Genomic DNA, 22,568 nt, shown 5'->3' with positions numbered 1-22,568 from the left:
CTGTTACCTCTTACTGGCTCAATAAACAACCATACCTGTGATTCTCTGTGTCCGTCCCCTCTGTAACGTAACACTCGAGTCGATCTATATTATAGTTAATCATAACACGTTATGATTTAGTTTTAGATATATTTAATTTATATTTGAGCTAATTGATTAGATACCTGTAATTCGCTACACTTGTCTTGTTTTAGAAAAAAATAAAACTTGTATAAAATACTGTTCAGTTTTTTTTTTCTTATTAGAGCAAGACAATGACATACAATGAAAAAATTATAATAATGATAATAATAATAGTAAAAGAAGAGGAAAAAAGAAGATAGAAAAAAGAGACAAGATTGAAAAACAAATAAATGTAATTTATTAAATAAATAAATAATAAGGGAAAGAGCAAAAAAAAGAAGAAAAAAAAATCTTTTAAATAACCAAAATAAACAATTAAGTAACTAGATAGAAAAGTGAGGAGAGTAAGACTTTGAAAGGTCCGCGCGCTGAACTGTGCACGAGATGGAGCGGGACATGGAAAATGAAGTAAGGCCTGGCTATAGTCTATCCGCGGCTTAAGACAACTTTTATTTTCTTTCACACACAGCACAGAGAAACATCTTTCTAATAAACCAACCAAACTGCCTGTCAAGTGATAGACGAAACTGACAATGATTTTATCTTTTTTAAACAAATGAAAGGCAATGTGGATAAACATTCACAGCCACGATGTACAGAACACTCTCAAAGATATAGAAGAAAATGAATAAAAACATTTTGGATCAATAAACTTTAAAATATATATATATATATATATATATATATATATATATATATATATATATATATATATATTAATAACTGCAGAAAGGCCACACTGCAGATAGATATACATTTCATATGTTGGCAAATCTAATTACATCGGCTAAATTGCCTGTGCGAGCAAGCTTTAACTAATCTACAGCAACATTGATGCACCAAAAAAAAAAAATAAAATAAATAAATAAATAAATAAATAAATAAATAAATAAAATTATAATTTTTTTTTATCAAACATTAATTTACACAATTGAATTAGAACAGAATATACCGTTCTAATAAATGAAAATAGCCTACTTAAAAAAATGCAAAATGCCTGAAGTGCAGGGCAACATATATTCAAAACACAAGCCAGAAATAGTTAAATTAGATAACCCAGAGTGATCAATTAATAAATTAAAATTAAAGAAATTATTAAAATAACGAAAGTAAAGCTAGAATTGTCAACTTGTCTTTTTAACTGCAGAGACAATAAACGCTAAACTGGAGTGGCAGTCTTTTTAGCTAAACATTAACAGCATCCAAAAAATCAAATTACATCCGGCTGAAATAGTTTGAAATCATTTGTATCTACCCTACCTAATTGAGAGAGAAAAATCCAGTCTTCCACGCGATCTGCCTGTGTCCGTTTGAGTCTTTTCAATAGCGCGCTATAGTCAGCTCGTTGGCCGGCAGAAGCGCGCCGCAGTGTTTGTCGTTGTTGAGTTCTAGGACATGAGCTGTTGGCACAACTTGCATCATACGTTTTTTTGATCATCTTTTACCATTTCAAAGTGCATCCAATTGTACACTTTATCCCAGACATTGTTGAAGATTTAATCCCTGCCGTGAAGATGCTCATCTGCTGGTCACGGATCATGGAAGTGAAACTTAAATCGTTCACAGGTTGGATTTATTCACACACATTAAAAAATATTTATTAAAAGCTTCTTTCTTTTCACATTTTTATTTATAGTATTAACATAATAGGCTGTATATTAACCTATTGGGAAAGAACCGGTATGTCTATGTAAAATCAGATATTGAGCACCCCCATATCTCGTCTCATCTCTGCGATAGGGCTGTAACGATTCACTCGTTTTCTCGATGCATCGATTATAATTCCTGACGATGCATATGCATCGATCTTGAAACATGTTTTTTGAATCGTGAATCGTTTATTTCGGCCGATAATCGATGTAAAATGTAAAGAATCGGATTAATCGCGATTCTATAGTGATTCAGTGCTTTAAAATATATAAACATTGAATTACTACATGCGCGAATTGATGGAGACGTTGTGCGCCATCATTCGCCCTCACAGCTCTCCTTCACAGACATGCGCGGCTGCACTTTACCGCCTCTCACTGGATTGCGCTCGCGCTCAGTTCGTAGCCCACGTTTGAGCTCTCCTCAGGACGGCCACTGCTGTTCACATGATCATATGACAGTTCTCTATTAAGACAACAATAGTCCTGAGTCAGACTGCTCAAGCCATTGATAAAGCTGCCAAGTCATTGCGCCGTCACTACTGTTGAAATAAAACGCTTTTATTGCGTGGAAAAGTCGGAAATGGTTCATTGACATTACCTGAGCAGTTTCATTTATTGCATGATCGGAGCAAACACATAATGTAAGTGTCTAAATGCATACGCACAGTTCAATGAATGATAAATGAAATGATGAACTTAATGTCATTAAACTGAATGTGCGAGGAAACTGCTGAAATAACTACAACATTAACAACACTGACATAAGAGCGCGCGGTTTATCAATCAGATGCACGTTAAAGTTGCGCTCATTACTACAGCAACAGTAGAAACCCAGCGCGTTTTCTTTCAGAATCACCATAAGGAAAATGTTCCATATAAAGAGAACGAAGATGGCTTTTATAACTATTCCGTGAAGAAAAGTTAGTTTAAGATTAGTTGGGAAAGTGCATGATAGTCTCTCCATGTAAGCATTTGTGATAGAGTCAGACACTCTGTAGGGGATAATACTGGTCTGGCAGTTTCCTTTGACAGGGCTCCGGTCAGAGAGAAGGGCACGGAGAAATTATTCCAGCAAACTTTAATATTGTAGTTTGGGTACAAGCATTGATGTACAAAGAGGTATATATGTGGGGTGTGTGTATGTGTGTGGTCTATAAAAGAAACAAAGAATGAAATAATATTAATCACAATGTACAAAGTATAAAATTATGTACAAAGGTATACAGTAATATCCAATGTAATAATAAACATTGAATCAGAATACTGAAATATAATAATTTGGTCAAATAACCTGAAAGGAGTCATAAACAACTAATGAGGCAAAGTAGGAATACTAAATGGATTTGGTGGTCTTCGCTTCCCTCTAGTGGAAGTGAGCACAACTGCACCCCATTCGCTCAGCACCTGAGGGGCGCATGGCCAGGAAGTGTCGAATTACACTCTAGGTGCGTCTGACAGCGACACAGAGGCTAAACACGATTTTGCAGTAGGACTAAAGGGCATAAGAACTGAAATATAACACTCAAGAATACAGTTTAAGGCTGAAATAATGTAAAGGAAACAATCTCCAGTCTAACAAGGATTATAACATAGTCACGGGATACCTATTAACTAAAGAAATACACACGGAAGTATCAACCATGCGTATAATATACGTTACATGAAAACAGGTGAGAGTATACAACATCTAAACAAATCCGATGGCAATATCTGCATCTTAGTGCAGGATGAAACTTACTTTCGATTAGGTTACGCACACGCGAGCCACCATCCCACAGAATGCGGAGTCGGGAATGAGGATGTGATGCGCTCGGAAAGGAAATGACATCACTACAGCTTCAAATAAAATGACTTTCCGACAGCATTAGTATGTTTAATGTACCTGGAACAGTTTAATAAGGTCGTGTAGCCTTTAACACTATCCTCCACTATATTTAACATGAACTAGGCCTAAAAATACTTTTAAAGCCCTTTTAAAGTTTTGGCTTATGTAAATTTCCACAAATGCCAGTTTTTATAGGCTGTTAAAATAAAGTTATGTAGCATCATTGAGAACTAACATGAACCAACATTAACAATAGACAAAAGGGTTTTTCTGTTTGTTTGTTTGTTTGTTTTTGCCCTTACTCTCTGACCCCCTGAAGGCCACTGTGTAATTCACACCCTGACTAAGACATGTTAAGGGAAGCATTTCAATGTCCCTATAAATGCATATTAAAATGCAGAATCGAATCGAATGAATCGAATCGCATCGAATTTTAATGTGAATCGTCTCGAATCGAATCGTTCTGAATTTGCAAAAATCGTTCTTGAATCGAATCGAACTCCTATGAATCGTGAATCGAATTGAATCGCTGTCTACCCAAAGATTCACAGCCCTACTCTGCGACGATTCGACTGTGAGATTGGTAGTCGAATCAGGCTCCTCTTATCGAAGATTCGAATCGTCGACTATTCAGGGTCACCCCTACTAAAGGACAATATCTACTTATCCCTCCAGCATCCTTCAGCAGTGTGTGCAAATCCACTCAATCTGAATGGCACAAACACACCTGGACAGAGTACAACTGAATGAATTAGTCAAATACTTTACACCTGTGCCAATGTGGCAACACTGCTTAAAGCTTTTGACACAGTGCTCTAGTTCACCATCTGGTGGTCAATAAAAATTCCTACATCAACTGTGTCATTCAGATGTATTGTTCATTGGGATGTCATTGTAAGGTTTATTTGTATATAAATTTAGGAAAAGCTACATACATATAGGTATGACCGATATAATTATAATGCACTAAATGGATAGTGAGTATGACAGCTCAATCCACAAGCTTTATATTTGAGCCCGGCACGTGATGTGTGTCAGTGAGGTAACGAAGCTTAATTTCCACAGGTCACGTGAAAATCTAAAAAATCAAATCTCCAACGCACAGTGATACAATGAGTATATGCTGGATATTCCATGTTAACAGTAGGTAGGCCTATATGTAAATATTCCAGGCTCAACACATGACCAGCATAAACGCATTAATATAAATATTTCCATCATTAGAATTTCTCATTCTGGCTCTAGAAGAGAGAAATCACCAGAGCTGGACTGGGGCAGGCGTTTTCTCATTAAAAGGGTTAGTTCACCCAAAAATGAAAACCCATTCATTTTTAAACATTGTATTGTGTCATTCTCATACACTATTTACATCCAGCACTTCCAGGTTCTACATCAGAACGCTGACTCATTATTGGCCGAAGCTGGTCATGTGAGCAGCACGACACATGAGCTGTGCATGGGACGGTCCAGCCGCTCTCACGCTGAGACTGCTGGATGCGTGCACGGTTTAATCAGGTAGCGCCAGTAGAGGCGTGGTGGGGTTTTGCCATTCGTCCCACCAGGAAAATTTCAGGTGCTCCTGATGGCCAGTCAATTCTTCCCTCGGCCAATTACGGGCCAATCTCCATGCTCGGGCCCTGGGGTTTCAGCCCCACCTAGCCCATATATTAATCTGGCCCTGCCTACGATCTTGTGGAAATAACAGACACATGCATACAGCAGCCATTGTAAGTGCACAAGTCCAAAGACAGACTGTAAGTGTGCTGTGCACATGAAGTGTGCCATTTGGGACAGGGCCAGTGTGGACTCGGAGGAAGACTGCGAGGGCTAGGGATTCAATTTGGGACAGGGCTTTAGAGGTCTGAAGGAGGGCTTATAAGCTATCCTGGGTTTAGGAGCTACTTTAGCATTTATACGACCCCTGATGAACGCTGTAGGAGATGTTTGAAAAAGTAGGTTTGCAATGAAACTAAAAATGGTACTATGGACTCTGGCTGATATGGTATCAGTGTATATGACCAAGTGAAATAAAGATGACCAGACAATAGGTCAAACAGGCCAAACTAATCAAAACTTATGACTTTTAGCCACCTCAGTCTGAAGATGCTCTGAGACAGTTTTCAAAACATCAGTCCTTATAGACTTCTACTATTCAAGAGGAATATTAAAGGGGTGGTTAAATGCGATTTCACTTTTTTAACTTTAGTTAGTGTGTAATGTTGCTGCTTGAGCAGCAATCTGCAAAGTTACAGCGCTGAAAGTTCAATGCAAACGGAGATATTGTCTTTTAAAGTTATGGCAGTTTAATGCCTATAAAAACAACCGGTTTGGACTACAACGAGCTTCTTCCCGGGTTGGTGACATCATAAACCCTTCAAAACACGCCCCCGGGAACATGCAACAAAGTGGGTGAGGCCATGTGGCACGGCATAATGAAAGCAGAAGAGTTGTGTACACCGGACGCGAGCGACGCGATGCGTCAATAGATAATAGAGCCCATTATAATAATCAGACAGCTTCCAGAATCTACACGAGTTCAGTGCTGGATTTACGCAAAGGCTTTTACTGAAAGATGAAGCAGTTCCCACTTTAAAAGCAGAAGCTGCTGTTTATTGGCTTCAAGCTGTAAGTACGTTTTATTGTTTGTGCATGTCTTTTATATGTATAGTTCTGTTGCTACATCAAGGACATGTACAAAGAGCAATGCGTTTTTGCTTTGCTAGCCAGTTAGCTAAATTCTACAAACACCAACAAACTTCTATGTTCATAGACAAACAGTTGTTCATGCTATAAATTAAACGCTACCTTTACAAAAATGCTATACTCAGTCATGTATTCGGCTACAGTAAAGCTTTAATAAAGATGAAACTGTATATTGAAAGCTATCAAACAGCAGTGACAGCATCTAAACACTGTGACACAAATACTAAATGAAATACCATTCATAAACGTCCTTTAAAAGCCGCGATTGCAGAAGTTCTGCTTGACCCTCTTCATCTGGGTCTGATTCGGCTCGATTTGATACAGCAATATAGACGCCATTATTTACATTTCAACCAAAGTGCGAAACAATGAATGGTAAGGGGCGTGATGTTTCCAGACGCTTCAGCGAATCACGATACACTGGGCCAGTTACCAACCTGCTGACCAATCTGATCACACTGCATTTTATAGGGAGTGGCTTCATAGAAGCAGGAAGTCAAACGACAGTTCATATGACAGTGGAAACAGAGGTGTAGAATAAAGATAAAATATATGAAAAATACAGCGTTTTCAAAAAAACGAAGCATTAAGACATGTTAAACTGTGACCCAAAAACACAATCAAGCCTAGAAAAAAACCACTGAACCACCCCTTTAAAAAAATAATTAAGAAAAAAGTCAGAACTGAACAGCAGTATCTTACCACATGATCTGATTGTGTACGATAGATCATCAATGTGAAGATATCGCTCTGTTCTGATGTCATTTTCTTGCATGAACTGCATGTACCAGTTTTCTTCACTTTGACCTTAAAAATCTGCAGAATGTCAAAACAAGACTTCATTAATAACCTTTAGATGCTTTAATTACCTTGTCAAGATTTGCCAAATCCAGTGGTTTTGCAGCCATATTAATTATAATACAGATAGGTTTTAAAATGATCACTGTTCTTCATATGAGACTCTTGCTAGACATTTAATAATTTTAATTCTAAACAAATTGATTCAATGAAACAGCTGATGTTTAAACTCTCATTTCATTGTAATGTCAAGTACACAAATTCACTAAGACCATGTGTCTGCATTCAGACATTCAGATCCTCAGTTGTTCAAATGTCTTTGTGCATTGTGAATCAGAAACTTATGCATGCACAGTTAGTTGATATCATTCAGTAACTAATTAAATAGTCATAATAAGAAACCAACGCAAACATTTGACAGTCAAAAGTGACAGAATGAACCTGAAGAAAGTTAAATTTACCTCAGAAGCTTCAGGAGTCTTCCTCAGAATCAAATTCAGATATTTTTCTGCATCTTTGTGTTCATGAACTGTTTTTATGGGATGGAATCAGATAACAAACATATAATAAAACATCTAAACAACATTTATTATCTGACAAAACTTACAAAAAGAGTTTTTGAGGACCAACCGTCTGTGATGCCGAGGCTCTTTGAGATCCCGGCTGTTGAAACTGGATGAGGCTCTTTGTCTAGTTTATTAAACAGTGACTTCAGCTCTTCTCTTCTCTCCAGTCTAAACATTAAATGCATTACATGTTTGATGTACAGGGTTGGGAAGGTTACTTTTAGAATGTATTTCACTACAAATTACAAAATACATGCTTTAAAAAGTAATCAGTAACGTATTTTGTTACATTACTCAAGTTTAGTAACAATCTAAATACTTTGGAATATTTTGAAATACTTCACACAAAGGACCATATTAACTTGATGTTCTGTTTTAAGTTTTTATTAGACATAACCTATGTGTTGGTAATGAATTTCAATATCTTGATAAACAAATTATGAAAATATTTGTTTCTTTTAAGATCACATCCATATAATTACTACTATTGATATCATTCCTAAATTATATTTGTAAAGGTGTGCATCAGAGGGATAACAATATATTAAATAACAACAATAAAATATTGTTAATAATATAGGTTGTTTTATTGGTGTATAGAGTCGAACTGACACAGTGGTTTAAATTATTTTATTAACAAAGTTTGTTTGTAACATTTAGAATGTTTATAAAGAAAATGAAATGAAATGATCTACCCAATAATCTCGAGAGAAGGCATATATTCAAAGCTGACTCACCTACAGTTTCTCAAAAGTTTTTTGCATCTCTCCACCACCACATTTTACAGGTTTGGGAAAAAATATGATAATTTTGTGTGAACCATCCCTAGTATAAATATGTTTATACTAATATTTAACCTTAGTGCACTGATAGCTGCATTAATATTAACCATATAAACAACAAACAGCGGAAAAAAAAAAGTGATGCACCTATTTTGATTTTTCATGGCCAATAGAAGCAAATTGGCCGATTCTGATACTGGTTGCACATTTTTTTTAAAGCAAATTTATTTGTTGTTTATTTGTTCAAAAAATATGTGTAGCTCTTTGATATTAGAGGCAAACACTGCATTTTTATCACAGTCCCAACAAAGATGTTATGAACATGAGCATGTTCAGTTGTTTTTCATTTAAATTATTGTATAATTTTAAGATTAATAGAAAAAACAGCATGGTCTGACTTTAGCTTTGTGAAATTATGCTACATAAGACACCTGCACAAAACACAATCAGCAGACGGACTGAATGAAATGTAAATTCACTCTCTGACAGTAGGTGGCGCTTATGGAAGAGCAGTGATATAGCGTTTCCATGGTTACCACTACATACACAAAGCAGTTGCGCTGGAGATAAGGGGAAAAACCATCAAAACTTGTCTGAAGTCAGTTCCCTTCAGAGATACATTCATATCAACCCCAATTTAATATTTATATTATTCTTCCTATATTTGGCGAGCAGTGAGCTTGTGCATGGTGCAGTGTTTCCTCTGCTAGCGCGTCTGTTCTCCTCTTTGTGTCCGTATTCAGCGTGTGCCTGTGTTAACTTCCTGTTGACAGACTTAATAAATATTTCCTGAAATTTTGGGAAATTATTACAGAGCAGTTTGTTTGCAAGCCCGGAATAAAGATAGACCAAAATAAAACTAAAAACCTTTGGATTTATGACCAGTGGACTATTCCATCTCTATTTTTGATCATGAACTCGAGTACGCGCCATAAAGGCCTAAGTTACCTAAACATTTGGAGTGAATTATTAGGATTTAAAGTTTCTCTGTAAAGTACACCAAGAAAATGGCTTTCTAAAATAAAATTGAGATATTTTTCAAAGACCTAATAAATTCTTATAAATATTAACCGTAGGCTAATGATAACCATATAAAACTCAAATAGGAAAATAAGGAGTAAATAAGGAAAATCACATTTTCAAAGACCAAGAACAGCTTAGGCCTACGTCAAGATGCTTTTTCAGATGTTGAATCCTTTGAAGCCGATAGAAGTTTTGTTGCAGGTAGACACAGCTTGCATTGCACTATGATGTTACTGTATACGTCCTTTTTCATGTTTATAAGTAAAACTGTCTTTGAATTTCCACTAGAGAAATGCGTTATGCCCTGTTCTCCCGTCCATTTTCTGCGTGCGATCTCATGTCTGAAGCACTCTGCAGGTTGCTGATCTGAACAGGCTGCGTGCGTTTTTTTTTGTTTTTTTTTTTTTTTAAACAGACAGAGTCGGAGAATCATCAACATTGGCTCGTTGGTTACAAATCATCAAACAGCTTACGTTAATAGCCTATTAAATGAAATAAATGACATTAAAATTCAAAGTAATCACTTTGGTAATCTAAAATACTTTTTGAATGTAACTGTAATTTGATTACCATCTATTTAAAATGTAACTGTAACGAAATACAGTTACTCAAATTTTGTATTTTAAATACGTAACGTCGTTACATGTATTTTGTTACTCCCCAGCCCTGTTGATGTATTTGTAGTCACAACAAAATAAAACGAGTTATTTTTTTCTTTACCTCATTACACCTTCCCTGTATTCCTGCGTCATGTAGAGGGTTTGCAGGACTGCGTTCAAGTAGCTGGTCGCCCCTTGATTTATCAAGCCACAGTATTCTTGAACAAGAAACATTATTAGTGTTCAGCTCTAGCCGTGTCAGATCAATTAAAGTTTAAAATGAAGTTTCCTGTTTTAAGGTTTTCAAATCGACATTCACATGGCTTAATTGAGGATATTCAACTAAAGTACATGAACACAAAAGCTAAGCTATGAAAGTCAATGAAACACTCTTCCATAGCCAGTGTCTCAGTTACTGTAATGGTGGAACAACAGCTTGAAGAAAATCTTTGTTTGTTAAACTGATGACTTTTAATGGCTCAAACATCTGAAGGAAAATTTACTGCCCTTGTGTATTTGCAAGTTTACATTACATTGGTCAAGCTTTCACATCAAAATGTGTGTAGAGTAAAACCCTTACAGAATAAGTCTATGGGGTGAACAAAAAACAAAACAAAAAAACAAAGTTTAAAATATGAAACCTGTCACACTGTTCTGAAAGTATATTCAAAACACTTTCAAGATGTTCAAAACACATTTTGGAAAGGGACATTTGACATCTAAAATGTGAAGATCTGTTGATTAATGATGGTGTATCCCCAGATTCAATCATTAGATTCTTCATTCTTTGTGCTTGATGTAGAATAATGTTTAATGTGATGTATGATGAGATGAATGATGTCAATGTTAGTTGTTGAATGACAGAGTTGAATTACATTCAGTGGTTTGAACTAATTGAACTTAATTGGCCATGATGATGTTAACAACACATCAATTGTATAAATACTGGGTGGAGACATTAATTACTTTCCAAAAATAAACAGACCAGAGAGCCAATGTGTTCGCACATGTGACTAATAAAAGCAATTCATTTTATTTTAGAGAGTGAATCAATACTGAAATTTTGAGGGGAAAAAAGACTCACCCATAACAGACCGATTCCTTCCCTGAAAGAAGAATTTGATACTAATTAACAAAATGAGACAAATTATATCCAAGATGTGAAGAAATCTATTATTTATTCTCATAAAGCTACAGGTTGTTTTTGACGAATGATCATCATACCTCTGTGGTGATGCTGATGACGTCACTGTATACGGTGTAGTTGAGTTTCCCCAGTGCTGCACATTTGATCTCATACTCAGTTCCTGCTCTCAGATCAGTCAGAGTAACTGTGTTTTCATCCTTCATCACAGGTTTAGATCTCCAGACTGTGTCCTGCTTCCGTTTATACAGTAATCTGAGCTCCACTGTAGAAGAACATGATGGAGGAACCTTCAGAACCACACTATAACCTTTGACCTCTTCAGTGATTGGACAGGCTGGTTTGGATGGAGGAATAAAGCAAACAGCTTCATCACATTCACTTTCATACAGCAGAATGCAGGAACCTGGATTATTCTTCATTTCCTTTGAGGACACAATGAACTTGGCTGGTTTACGGTCTTTTGAATCAATCAAGTTCTTTTGATCTGAATCAAGGCTGTTCTCATCAGTTTCTCCTTTTGTTAAAGGATTCAGATAGGCCTTTTGTTGAAGAAGCAGAGCATCTGTCCAGTTCAATGATGTGAACGTGTAACAGACCAGATTCTCAACCTCCAGATCCATCAAGATCAGATCTATGTTGTCTTCTACCTGTGCACCAGCATCCTTCAGCTGTCTGAGGACTGATTTAATGATCACAGACTCTCTTTCTCTCTCTTTCAGCCATTCTGTAAGGTCACTTTCACTGAATGGAGATTCATCATGTTCTTGTAGAAGATCATTCAGGTCAGTTTCCTTCTTCACGTCTCCACGAATGTTTGGCAGCAGAGAGCTGAGTTTATTTATAAGGCTCTTTTTGTATTTGGAGCAGTTTTTCTTCATTTGCAGAATTTTATCATAAAATGCAGCAAAAGTTGAAGCAGGTGAATCTTCTAGAAGGTCATTGCAAATCATCTCAGTTGTATTTAAACTCTCAATCACTGATTCAGTTTCTAGGATTAGATCCATGCTGATGTCCTTCTGAAGTTTTGAAGCTCTTGAGAGAAGTTTGTCCAGAGGATGAAGCCAAACTCTCAGAGGAACCGCCAGCTCTTTCTTTTCTCCCAGCAGTTTTGGAAGATCAGTAAAAACCTTCAGCGCATCTTCAAAAGAAGTCGGGTTAGAAGGTAGCTGGAAGTCGCCATAAAACATGCATGTGAATTTTTGGACTGCATTCTTCTGAGCGTCATTCATCTTCAGATTGATGTTTGCATCTACTGAAATGTATTTGAGCTTCTCAAGGGCCACTTTTGCTTCTCCTTCTACTATCTTTATTTCCTCATCTGATGAAACCTCTCTATCAAACACAAAGCAGGCATCTGCTCCATACAGCACTGCTGTCACCACGTGTGTCGCTGTGTCATTATCAAACACCTTATGATGAACTATATTTTCAGGTACCACGTGATTCATGGTCAGTTCTTCAAACCTGCTAGTTGAATGATAATGTAGGGTCAGTCTCTGCTGTCTGAAAGATTTCTTTGTGTCCTCGAGATATTTGGCTGCTCCACTGACACTGACGAGTCCACCTAAAACACTCAGTTTCAGAGAGCCATCAATCTTCAGTAAGGATGATTTGTCCTCAATAGAGTCTGAAGCCATGACTTTGTAATCTGTGTTAATTTGGGAACGGACTCGTAAACTCTCCTGCAGCTTCTCTGGATCCCACAGTGTGATTCCTGCAATAGGGAAAATGTTTAATACAGTACAACCATTATTTACTATTTAAAATGGTACATGGGCTTTAAAATATATTTATTCTCCCTGGCTTTTAACAATCCTTAAAATGTTTCTCTCTGGGTTTCTCTTGTTTTTTACTTTCTTTTTATTTTATTCATTGTGATTCTTTTATTCTTTGTAGAGCACTTTTGTCAACCTCAGTTGTGTTTAAATGTGTTCTATAAATAACCATTGACTGATTGATATTAGGGTCACTTTCCCTACCAATGGTTGTGAGACACTGGAGAATACATGATCATTCTCCTTTGAGATATAACTCAGTGTAATTGGTCTCTGGCCACTTACATCAATATAATAAATGATGTGCATCCTCAGCATTTTGACAGAGCTTGATTCATTGACAGTCATTCACTTTGTTTATGATATGATACATTTATTCACCTCTGAAAATAAAATAAGCTATAAAACTTTTTCCACTCCAACCTTAAATAACAAAAATAATCGATTCCTTGTCAAAAATACACAGTTTTTACTCCCAATATATCTAATTTGTGATCCTATTTTTAAAGGCTCTGGCCCATCATACATTCATTGACATGAATGTTAGTACATCGACGCCCTCTAGAGACGTGTTAAATCAGGGGTTCCCTGTTATGCAAGTTACTACCAAACTGTAATACATTATAGATTACTTGTTACTGGTATTTAAAAGTAATTATTTACTGTACAATATTACCGTCTTAGAATTGTAATGCGTTACATTACTTCTGTATTACTTTTGAGTTACTTTCACCAAAATAACTACAGAAGTAGAACTTAATATTCTAAAGTGACAAAATGTACTGCAGAGCATTTTACATGGGCGATATGATTTAAGGCAAGACAATTTTATTTTTATAGCACATTTCATACACAATGGTAATTCAAAATGCTTTACATATTTTACTCCTGTAATACCCGCCCTAAAGAAGCCTTTGCTGGACTATGTCACACAATACAAAGTTACACCAGCGAGAACAGGTAATACAACTTACTTGCAGCATTTTTCATTCGTTAAAGTCCACTTTCTAATAAACATTTCCTGATAATTTACTCACCCCCATGTCATCGAAGATGTTCATGCCCTTATAGTGGACATCAATTGCCACAAACGGTTGAAGGTCAAAATTACAGTTTCAGTGCAGCTTCAAAGGGCTTTATCTAGTGAAATGAAGCTGCACTGCGTAATAATCAAAGAACTTTGCTGCCGTACCATGAGTGCAGCAGGAGCAATGATATTACACACCACCTGTGACCCCCTGCTTGCACAGGGAGCGTACCTTGCAACCATGGAGACATTTGTGAGAGGCGCTGCTTAATATCATTGCTCCTGCTGCACTCATGGTATGGCAGCAAAGTTCCTTGATTATTACGCCGGAATGAGAGTATAGTTCCTAGCCATATCGGCCTAGAAAATCACAACTTTTCATTTTCCGCTGGTCTTAGTACACGATGTAACTACAGAAGAGAAGTTTTAAATAGGAAAAATATAGAAACTCTTTGGTCATTTTTGAGCGAGATGCTAACGGTCTAATCAGATTCAATGAACTATGCTAAGCTATGCTAAAAGTGGTACCGCCAGAACCAGAGATCGGCTGAATGGATTCGAAAACTGTAGAACTCAACTGTTTAACTCTAGGGGAGTTGGAAAATTAGCTTATTTTCAAAAAAAGTGTTTCTTTAATCAAACACAACTGATTCAGGTCATCAGCTCATTAGTAGAGACTCCAAGACCTGAAATGGGTATGCCAGACAAAGTAGACATGGAAAATATGCAGTGTTGTAGGAGCTCCAGGTTGGGAACCCTGTGTTTTAGACTGGATGATTTTGTGTTTGTGTACCTGGTATTAGAGCATCTTTCCTGCAGTCATACAGCATCCCCAGCTGGAAGGGTCTCCCTAGAGCCGCTGTTTCAATCACATTCACTCCCACTGTATCCATACTAAACACACAAAAACACCAGTTTGTCATGCTGGGGCTGTTTCAAAATGCACAATGATGGAGTAGCAAACAATATAGTCTTTAATGATAAATCCAAACATGCAGGAGATAACTAGGAATCAAGATAACAAAACAACCACATGAACTAATGACGATTATGGCCTTGTCCCAAATGGCACACTTCTATATACTTTCAGTCTTGTGGACTTACAATGGCTGCAATGTTCGTGTGTCCTTTATATCCACGAGACTGTAGGGTGTCCCATTTGTCAATTTTTGTCTTCAGAAGGGTGCGCCCCCTTTGCGGCCGATATGCGCCCTCGATGCACACTTTTGCTGAGCCTGCACTGGTCCAAGCTCCACGGCAGACTTCTTCCTGACAGTCAAAGCGACGTTATGTCACAAAAGTGCGGACTTGTAGGAAAGCAGTGAGAGTTTAGGGTGCCATTTGGGACAGGGCCTAACAGTGAAAAATGAACTCAGGAAACTAGGGCTTAAAAACACTGGGAGACAACAATTGACTGGTGAACATAATCAGTAACCTAGGGAGCCAACTAGTACAAACTAGTACAAGGATCCACAGCAGAGATGATTGAGTAAGGACCTAGGTGGAGATTTAGTAGTCAGCATTAGGGGAACAATGAATGGAGAGGAAGCCGAAGGATGTGGTGACCTGTCAGCAGATGAAGAACCATGGAGAACACAGCACAATAATGGCTTCAGAGACCACTGAGGAGCCGCAGCGATGAGCTTCTGAGATGGAGCCAAGGTGCCAGGGGACTGTGGTGGAGCCGGTGTGACTGAGGACCAAGGGAGAGCCGGAGGGAATCCAGAGCCAGATGGAGTAGAAGGGATGGAGAGACATAAGTCCATGGTGCACGCAGCACCAAGGGGGAGCCGGTGGAGCCTTAAGGACGATGGTCCATGGTGGAGACAAGGGAGGAGCCAAGGCAAAGCCAACAGGTCTACGGACAGAGGTGGAGTCACAGGATCAGTGGTTGGAGGCGGAGCCAGGGGATCCTCTTGACTGGGCACAGCTGGAGACCGAAAGACCCTAGCCAGATCCTCACAGAGTGGAATTAAAGAAGCGAGGGACTGAAGGGAACCAGCAGAGGTGGGACAGAGGAACTGTCTGAACCAGGAAGAGGAGGTGGGAGAGAGACTATGTACGAGCCATAGGAGACATAGGAGACATAGGAGAGGTGGGTGGAACCAGTTGGGGCATAGAAAATTCTGAGCAGGACCAGCAAGGATGGGAAACATACTCTTCCAAACTATCAAAATGTAGTGTCTGGAGCAATCAAACACACAGTTGTAATATTCAATCTTCACAACATGCAGACTCCGTAATGATATGTGTGTATATCTGTGTGTTTATCTAGCTATGTGTTTGTGATTTAGTTTAATAAAACTTGTGTGCACATTCTTGCAAGCTGAATCTGATCTACTAATTTAAAGGGTTAGTTCACCCAAAAATGAAAATTCTGTCATTCATTACTCACCCTCATGTCATTTCACACCCGTAAGACCTTCGTTAATCTTTGGAACACAAATTAAGATATTTTAGTTCAAATCCGATGGCTCCGTGAGGCCTTTATAGGGAATAATGACATTTCCTCTGTCAAGATCCATAAACGTACTAAAAACACATCTAAATCAGTTCATGTGAGTACAGTGGTTCAGTATTAATATTGTGACGTCTCAGTCTACGCTGTGCGTCTTGTTGGGTGTGTGTGATTTCTTAGGTGCCGTCTGGAGGGGGCGTGGCCGACACACCTGACACTCGTTGGATGCGGAGTTAAATGCCACTGAGACTAGTTGTGCGGGGGCTTTGGTTGAAAGGTCGTCTGGTTCCAGCATGGCGCTTGCTGGCCTGCGTTACGCTGAGTGTCCTGCCCGGCCCTAAAACGATTCTTTATTTATATTATATTTATGTTTTTCTTGTGTAAAATAAATGCTTTCTGCAAAGAATTGGCGCGTCTGGTCTCCTGTTTGTTACAGTCTACGAGCCGGCTGTAACAAATGGGGGCTCGTCCGTAAATTGCGTTGAATTGGCTAATGCGTTAATCACGTTATTATGATTTTCGTTTGATTAATTTGATTGTGTTTGGGGTAAAGAAATCGGTAGTGGTAGGAGACGGACGCAATAATCAAAGCAGTTTGTTCACATTTTCATAGGTAAGTCTGGGTAGATTACAAGATGAGATTTGATTCATTACCCTGTTAGGCTTTAGCAACGCTTAGCGTTGGTTTGTTGTTTTTGTTTTTTATTTTTGTGCAGACTCCTGGGTTGAGTACACGGCTGTGGTTTGTGGATTGGGCAGATTTGCTCATTTCTCGGCCAGCGGTATTTGTGTTTAAAGGCGCTCGACTCTGGGGAGTTGCATGAAGATTAGGTTTAGGAAGTATAGTGGGGTGGAATGGGCGTAGTTTAGCAAGGGGAATTATGAATTATTTCTCATCTGTGTTGACCATATTTTTTTGTGTGTGCCTGTGAATCTGTGAATTGGAAATTTAAGAATGGCATCCATTGGAGATTTTATTAAAGCTCCTTCTGAAGGATTATTAAATTCGTTAGATAAAGGGCAATTGTGGGAACTTGTGGAACATTATGAGATTACAGAATTAGATAAACGCTTGAAAAAGAATGAGTTAAAAGCCGCTTTGAAAGCAAAGTTGAGTGAGAAAAATATTTTGTCCATTTCGGATTTTGGGAAGACGAGAGAATCAGTGGATATATTTTCAGGCTTATCGTTTGATCAGAGAAAGGAAATTCTTGAAATGCAGCAAATACATGATCGAGAGATGGCTAAGGTAATTAAAGATCGTGAATTTGAATTGGAAAGATTAAAAATGGATGATATGCTTAAACGACGCGAAATTGAATTATTACAGCTTAAACATACTCAGCAGTTGGAATCTGAAAAGTTGTCCAGGGAATTTGAATTACAAATTCAAAGGTTGAAATTGATCGGTGAAGGTAAATTAGCTTCTGAAGGTGCACCTCTGAATGAAAGTTTCTCGCGTGCATTCGATGTGGTAGGTAATTTAAAATTGCTCCCAAAATTTAATGAGCGTGATCCCGACGTTTTCTTCTCCTTGTTTGAGAGTATTGCAGAGGAACGTAATTGGCCGGTTACGGATCGTGTAGTGATGCTTCAAAGTGTCATTACAGGGAGAGCACAGGAAGCTTATATGGCACTTACGGTGGAGGATCGAAGGGATTATTATAAAGTTAAGTCTACCATTTTGAAGGTGTATGAATTAGTTCCAGAAGCGTATCGCCAGCGCTTCAGGAATTGGCGAAAAGGGGATCGGCAGACCCATGTAGAAGTGGGAAGGGAGCTGACTGTGCATTTTGATCGGTGGTGAGCCGCATCGAATGTAAATACTTTTGAGGAGTTGCGGGATTTGATTTTGTTGGAGCAATTTAGAAACATCGTTACTGATAACATTGCTACCTATATCAATGAAAATAAACCCAATACGGTTGCTGAAGCTGCAGTATTGGCAGATGAATTTATTTTAACCCATAAAAGTGGATTTGTTGATGCTCGTGCAGGTGGTGGCATTAGTCACCGAGAAAATTTGTCTCTGCAACGTTCACGAAAATTTGATGTGCCTCCTGTTCAGAGGCCGGTTAGCTTTGCGCGTGGAAAAACAGATGTGAATGTTTGCCATTATTGCTTAAACACGGGGCACTGGAAGAATGAATGTCCAGTGTTGGCGGGCAAGCTGAGATCGCGAAGTAAAAAGGTAAATTCTGCTCCTGCGTTATTAGTAGAGACATTGTCTACTTCTGTGAATTCAGAAATGCTCCCTGATTCTGTTGAATTAAAAACTCTAAAGACTGATCCTGATTATGCTCCGTTTATTACTGACGGTTTTGTGTCTTTACCTGATAATATTGACAAAGTATCAGTTAGGATCTTGAGAGATACTGGGTCATCTGAATCGTTCATTTTAGAGTCTATTCTGCCTTTTTCTGCCGCCTCAAGTGCGGGGAAAAATGTGTTGATAAGGGGAATAGGACTGCAGATCTTGTCAGTTCCATTGCACAAAGTTAACCTAAAATCTGATTTAGTCCAAGGAGAGGTAACACTAGGAGTGCGTCCATCACTGCCTGTGAGTGGTGTTTCTGTAATTTTGGGAAATAATTTGGCAGGGGGGCGGGTGTGGAGAGATGTTGTCCCTCCACCTGTAGTTTCGTTTACTCCGTTGAAAGAACAAGCTGATGAATTGGAGTGTCAATTCCCTGAGTTGTTTGTATCTTGTGCTGTAACACGCGCAATGAGTCGTTCCTTAAAGTCTGAATGTGTAAAAATGCCTAAACTTGAGGTACCTGGGTTATCTGTTCTCTCTCCCATTTCTCATAGTGATTTGGTAGCCGCGCAGCAGAAAGATCCTGCTTTACGAGCTTTGTTCGCTGCTGTAGTGCGGCCGGAGGAGGTGGAGAGCGTGGCAAATGGCTATTTTTTACAGGAGGAGTTGCTGTTGAGAAAGTGGAGTCATCAAGACGAGGATTCTGGTGGTGAGGCAATAATTCAGATAGTAGTGCCTGGTCAGTTTAAGGAGGCGGTATTAGGTGCTGCCCATGGTGATGTGGCGGGCCATTTGGGCGTGAAAAAAACTTATCACCGGGTTTTGCGGCAATTTTATTGGCCTCGTCTTAAAAGAGATATCGCAGCATTTATTAAAACGTGCCACACTTGCCAGGTAGTGGGTAAACCCAATCAGATTTTAAAGCCTGTACCGTTGTGTCCGATACCTATAGTAAATCAACCTTTCGAGCACATACTGGTTGACTGTGTTGGGGCGTTGCCTCCGTCTAAATCGGGCAATTTATATTTGCTCACAGTTATGTGTCAAACAACTCGTTATCCCGCGGCATACCCTTTGCGTAAGATCACTACTAGGGCTGTGGTTAAAGCCTTAACGCAGTTTATTTCTATTTTTGATATACCGAAGATTGTTCAGAGCGATCGAGGTACCAATTTTATGTCCGGAATGTTTGCGGAGATTCTAAAACAGCTTGGGGTAAAACACAACCAGTCAAGCGCGCGACATCCTCAGAGCCAGGGGGCGCTGGAACGTTTTCATCAGTCCCTAAAGTCGCTGTTACGCGCTTATTGTGTTGAACTGAACAGGGATTGGGAGGATGGGTTGCCTTGGTTAATGCTTGCGGCTCGGGAGGTGACTCAGGAGAGTTTGGGGTTCAGTCCAAATGAGCTAGTTTTCGGTCACACGGTACGGGGACCACTTGCAGTTTTGCAGGACGAATTAAGGAGCAAAGAACCGCCTCAAAACTTATCAGATTATGTTAATGGGTTTCGTAGGCGTTTGTTTCTGGCAGGACAAAAAGCACGAGAACATCTTATAAAGGCGCAGATGAAAATGAAGAGACTGTTTGATCGCCATACGGAATGTCGTGTGTTTAGTCCGGGCGATCAAGTATTAGTATTGTTGCCTCATCCCGGATCTCCGTTTTGTGCAAAATTTTCTGGTCCATATACAGTGGTACGGAGGGTTTCGCAACATGATTATATAATTGCTACTCCTGATTGAAAAAAATCTAACCAGCTTTGTCATGCTAATTTGCTCAAACCATATTTTTCTCGCAGTAGTGAGCTGAAGATAAGTCCCGTTTCCGTTGCTGCCACAGCGGAGAAGCCTTTGGATTCTCCTTGGGTGAGTGAGGGTGTTAAGGCACCTGGAGACGGTGAGTTGTTGCCGCGTCTGAGGAATTCTGAAACGCTTGGGAATTTCGATAGTTTATTGCAACATCTGTCTAGTGGACATAGATCCGAATTAATTCGTTTAGTGAATGAGTTCCCCAGTTTGTTTGGAGATGTGCCGTCGTGCACGCATCTGATCCATCATGATGTGGACGTCGGTGATGCACAGCCAATTCGGCAGCGTTTTTATCGTGTCCCGGTTGAGAAACGAAAAGTATTAGAATCTGAAGTCCAGTATATGCTTGATAATGGCATAGCCCAACATTCGTTCTCTAGCTGGGCATCGCCCTGCTTGTTGGTGCGAAAATCAGATGGTACGTATAGATTCTGCACTGATTATCGTAAGTTAAATAAAATAACCAGGCCCGATGCGTTTCCTCTTCCTCGCATGGAAGACTGCGTTGACCAAGTTGGTGCATCTAAGTTCGTGAGTAAGTTGGACCTCCTAAAAGGGTACTGGCAAGTGCCGTTAACCAAACGTGCCCAAGAAGTAAGCGCTTTTATCACGCCATCAGGATTATACTCATACTCGGTTATGAGTTTTGGGTTGCGAAACGCACCGGCAACCTTCCAGAGATTAATGAATCGGGTGGTTTTGGGGTTGTGCCGTCTATTTAGACGATGTTATTATATTTAGTGATAATTGGGAGCAGCATTTGCAGCGGTTACGGGCATTGTTTGAGCGGTTGGTTGAAGCGCGTCTTACCGTCAATTTGTCAAAGTGCGAGTTTGCCCAGGCCACAGTAAAGTACTTGGGGAAGGAGGTGGGACAGGGTAAAGTACGTCCTCTCCAAGCTAAAGTTATGGCAATTGAAGGTTTTCCTCCTCCACTGACCAAAAAGGAGCTGATGCGTTTCTTAGGGCTCGCTGGTTATTATCGGAGCTTTTGTCCCAATTTTTCCACTGTTGTCTCTCCTTTGACAGATATGTTAAAAGGATCTACGAAATTCGAATGGACTTTGAATTGTCAGAGAGCTTTTGACAATGTGAAATTGTTGTTGTCGACATCCCCAGTCCTTGTGGCACCCCAGTTTGACCGTCCTTTTAAAATTCAAGTGGACGCAAGTCAGGTAGGAGCTGGGGCAGTTTTGTTACAGTCAGATCAAGACGGAGTGGATCATCCTGTATGCTTCTTTTCGCGGAAATTTAATGTACATCAGCGCAATTATTCAGTAATCGAAAAAGAAGCTTTGGCTATGATCTGGGCGCTCCAGCATTTTGATGTTTATGTGGGGGGAGGCGCGGAGGTGTTGGTGTACTCTGATCATAATCCTCTGACGTTTTTGCATTCGCTACAGAGCCCAAACCAACGGTTGATGCGGTGGGTTTTATTTTTACAACCGTATAACTTGAAGGTGCAACACATCAGAGGAGTTGATAATGTTACGGCCGATGCATTATCTCGCGCATTTGATGCGGCCACGTAATGGTTGATTCTTAATGTAGTCTACTTTCACTTTTCTCTCTACTATTTTTCTCCATCACCTTAAATTGCTTTCAGGATCCGGATTGCTGGGGATGAAGATGGTTGGTGGGTGAGTTAAAAGGGATAAGGGGACGACTTGGTCTCTAATCAGTGGTTCCAGAGTTTTTGTATGGATGTCATATAGCCTATTCAATATAAATGTAGAATGTAAATGGGTGTTTGATAATTGATCTAATTTTGATCTAACTAATTGTTTTTGCATTATGGTTTTTTTTAAGGGGGGGTGTGTGACGTCTCAGTCTACGCTGTGCGTCTTGTTGGGTGTGTGTGATTTCTTAGGTGCCGTCTGGAGGGGGCGTGGCCGACACACCTGACACTCGTTGGATGCGGAGTTAAATGCCACTGAGACTAGTTGTGCGGGGGCTTTGGTTGAAAGGTCGTCTGGTTCCAGCATGGCGCTTGCTGGCCTGCGTTACGCTGAGTGTCCTGCCCGG

The 22,568-nt window shown here is 39.3% G+C and overlaps 1 protein-coding gene across 3 annotated transcripts in view; it reads right to left on the bottom strand.

Moving 5' to 3' along the window:
* The window catches only part of LOC125261519 (cytolytic toxin-beta-like), a 37,297-nt gene that overhangs the window by 10,212 nt on the left and 4,517 nt on the right, over positions 1–22,568 (bottom strand). For all 3 annotated transcript variants that reach the window (XM_048180070.1, XM_048180071.1, XM_048180073.1), the window contains exons 2-8: positions 14,814–14,914; positions 11,296–12,932; positions 11,156–11,177; positions 10,193–10,289; positions 7,732–7,835; positions 7,563–7,630; positions 7,006–7,119 (exon numbers count right to left, since the gene is read on the bottom strand). In XM_048180070.1, coding sequence (XP_048036027.1) covers positions 7,006–7,119; positions 7,563–7,630; positions 7,732–7,835; positions 10,193–10,289; positions 11,156–11,177; positions 11,296–12,932; positions 14,814–14,913 — 2,142 coding nt within the window. In that variant the 5' untranslated portion in view covers position 14,914. The remainder of the gene's footprint in view (positions 1–7,005; positions 7,120–7,562; positions 7,631–7,731; positions 7,836–10,192; positions 10,290–11,155; positions 11,178–11,295; positions 12,933–14,813; positions 14,915–22,568) is intronic.

Source organism: Megalobrama amblycephala, unplaced genomic scaffold (assembly GCF_018812025.1).
Source record: "Megalobrama amblycephala isolate DHTTF-2021 unplaced genomic scaffold, ASM1881202v1 scaffold422, whole genome shotgun sequence".
In the NCBI taxonomy this organism is placed as follows: Eukaryota; Metazoa; Chordata; class Actinopteri; order Cypriniformes; family Xenocyprididae; genus Megalobrama; species Megalobrama amblycephala.
Note: the sequence above shows the minus strand (reverse complement) of the source record. Positions and strands in the feature narration are given on the sequence as shown.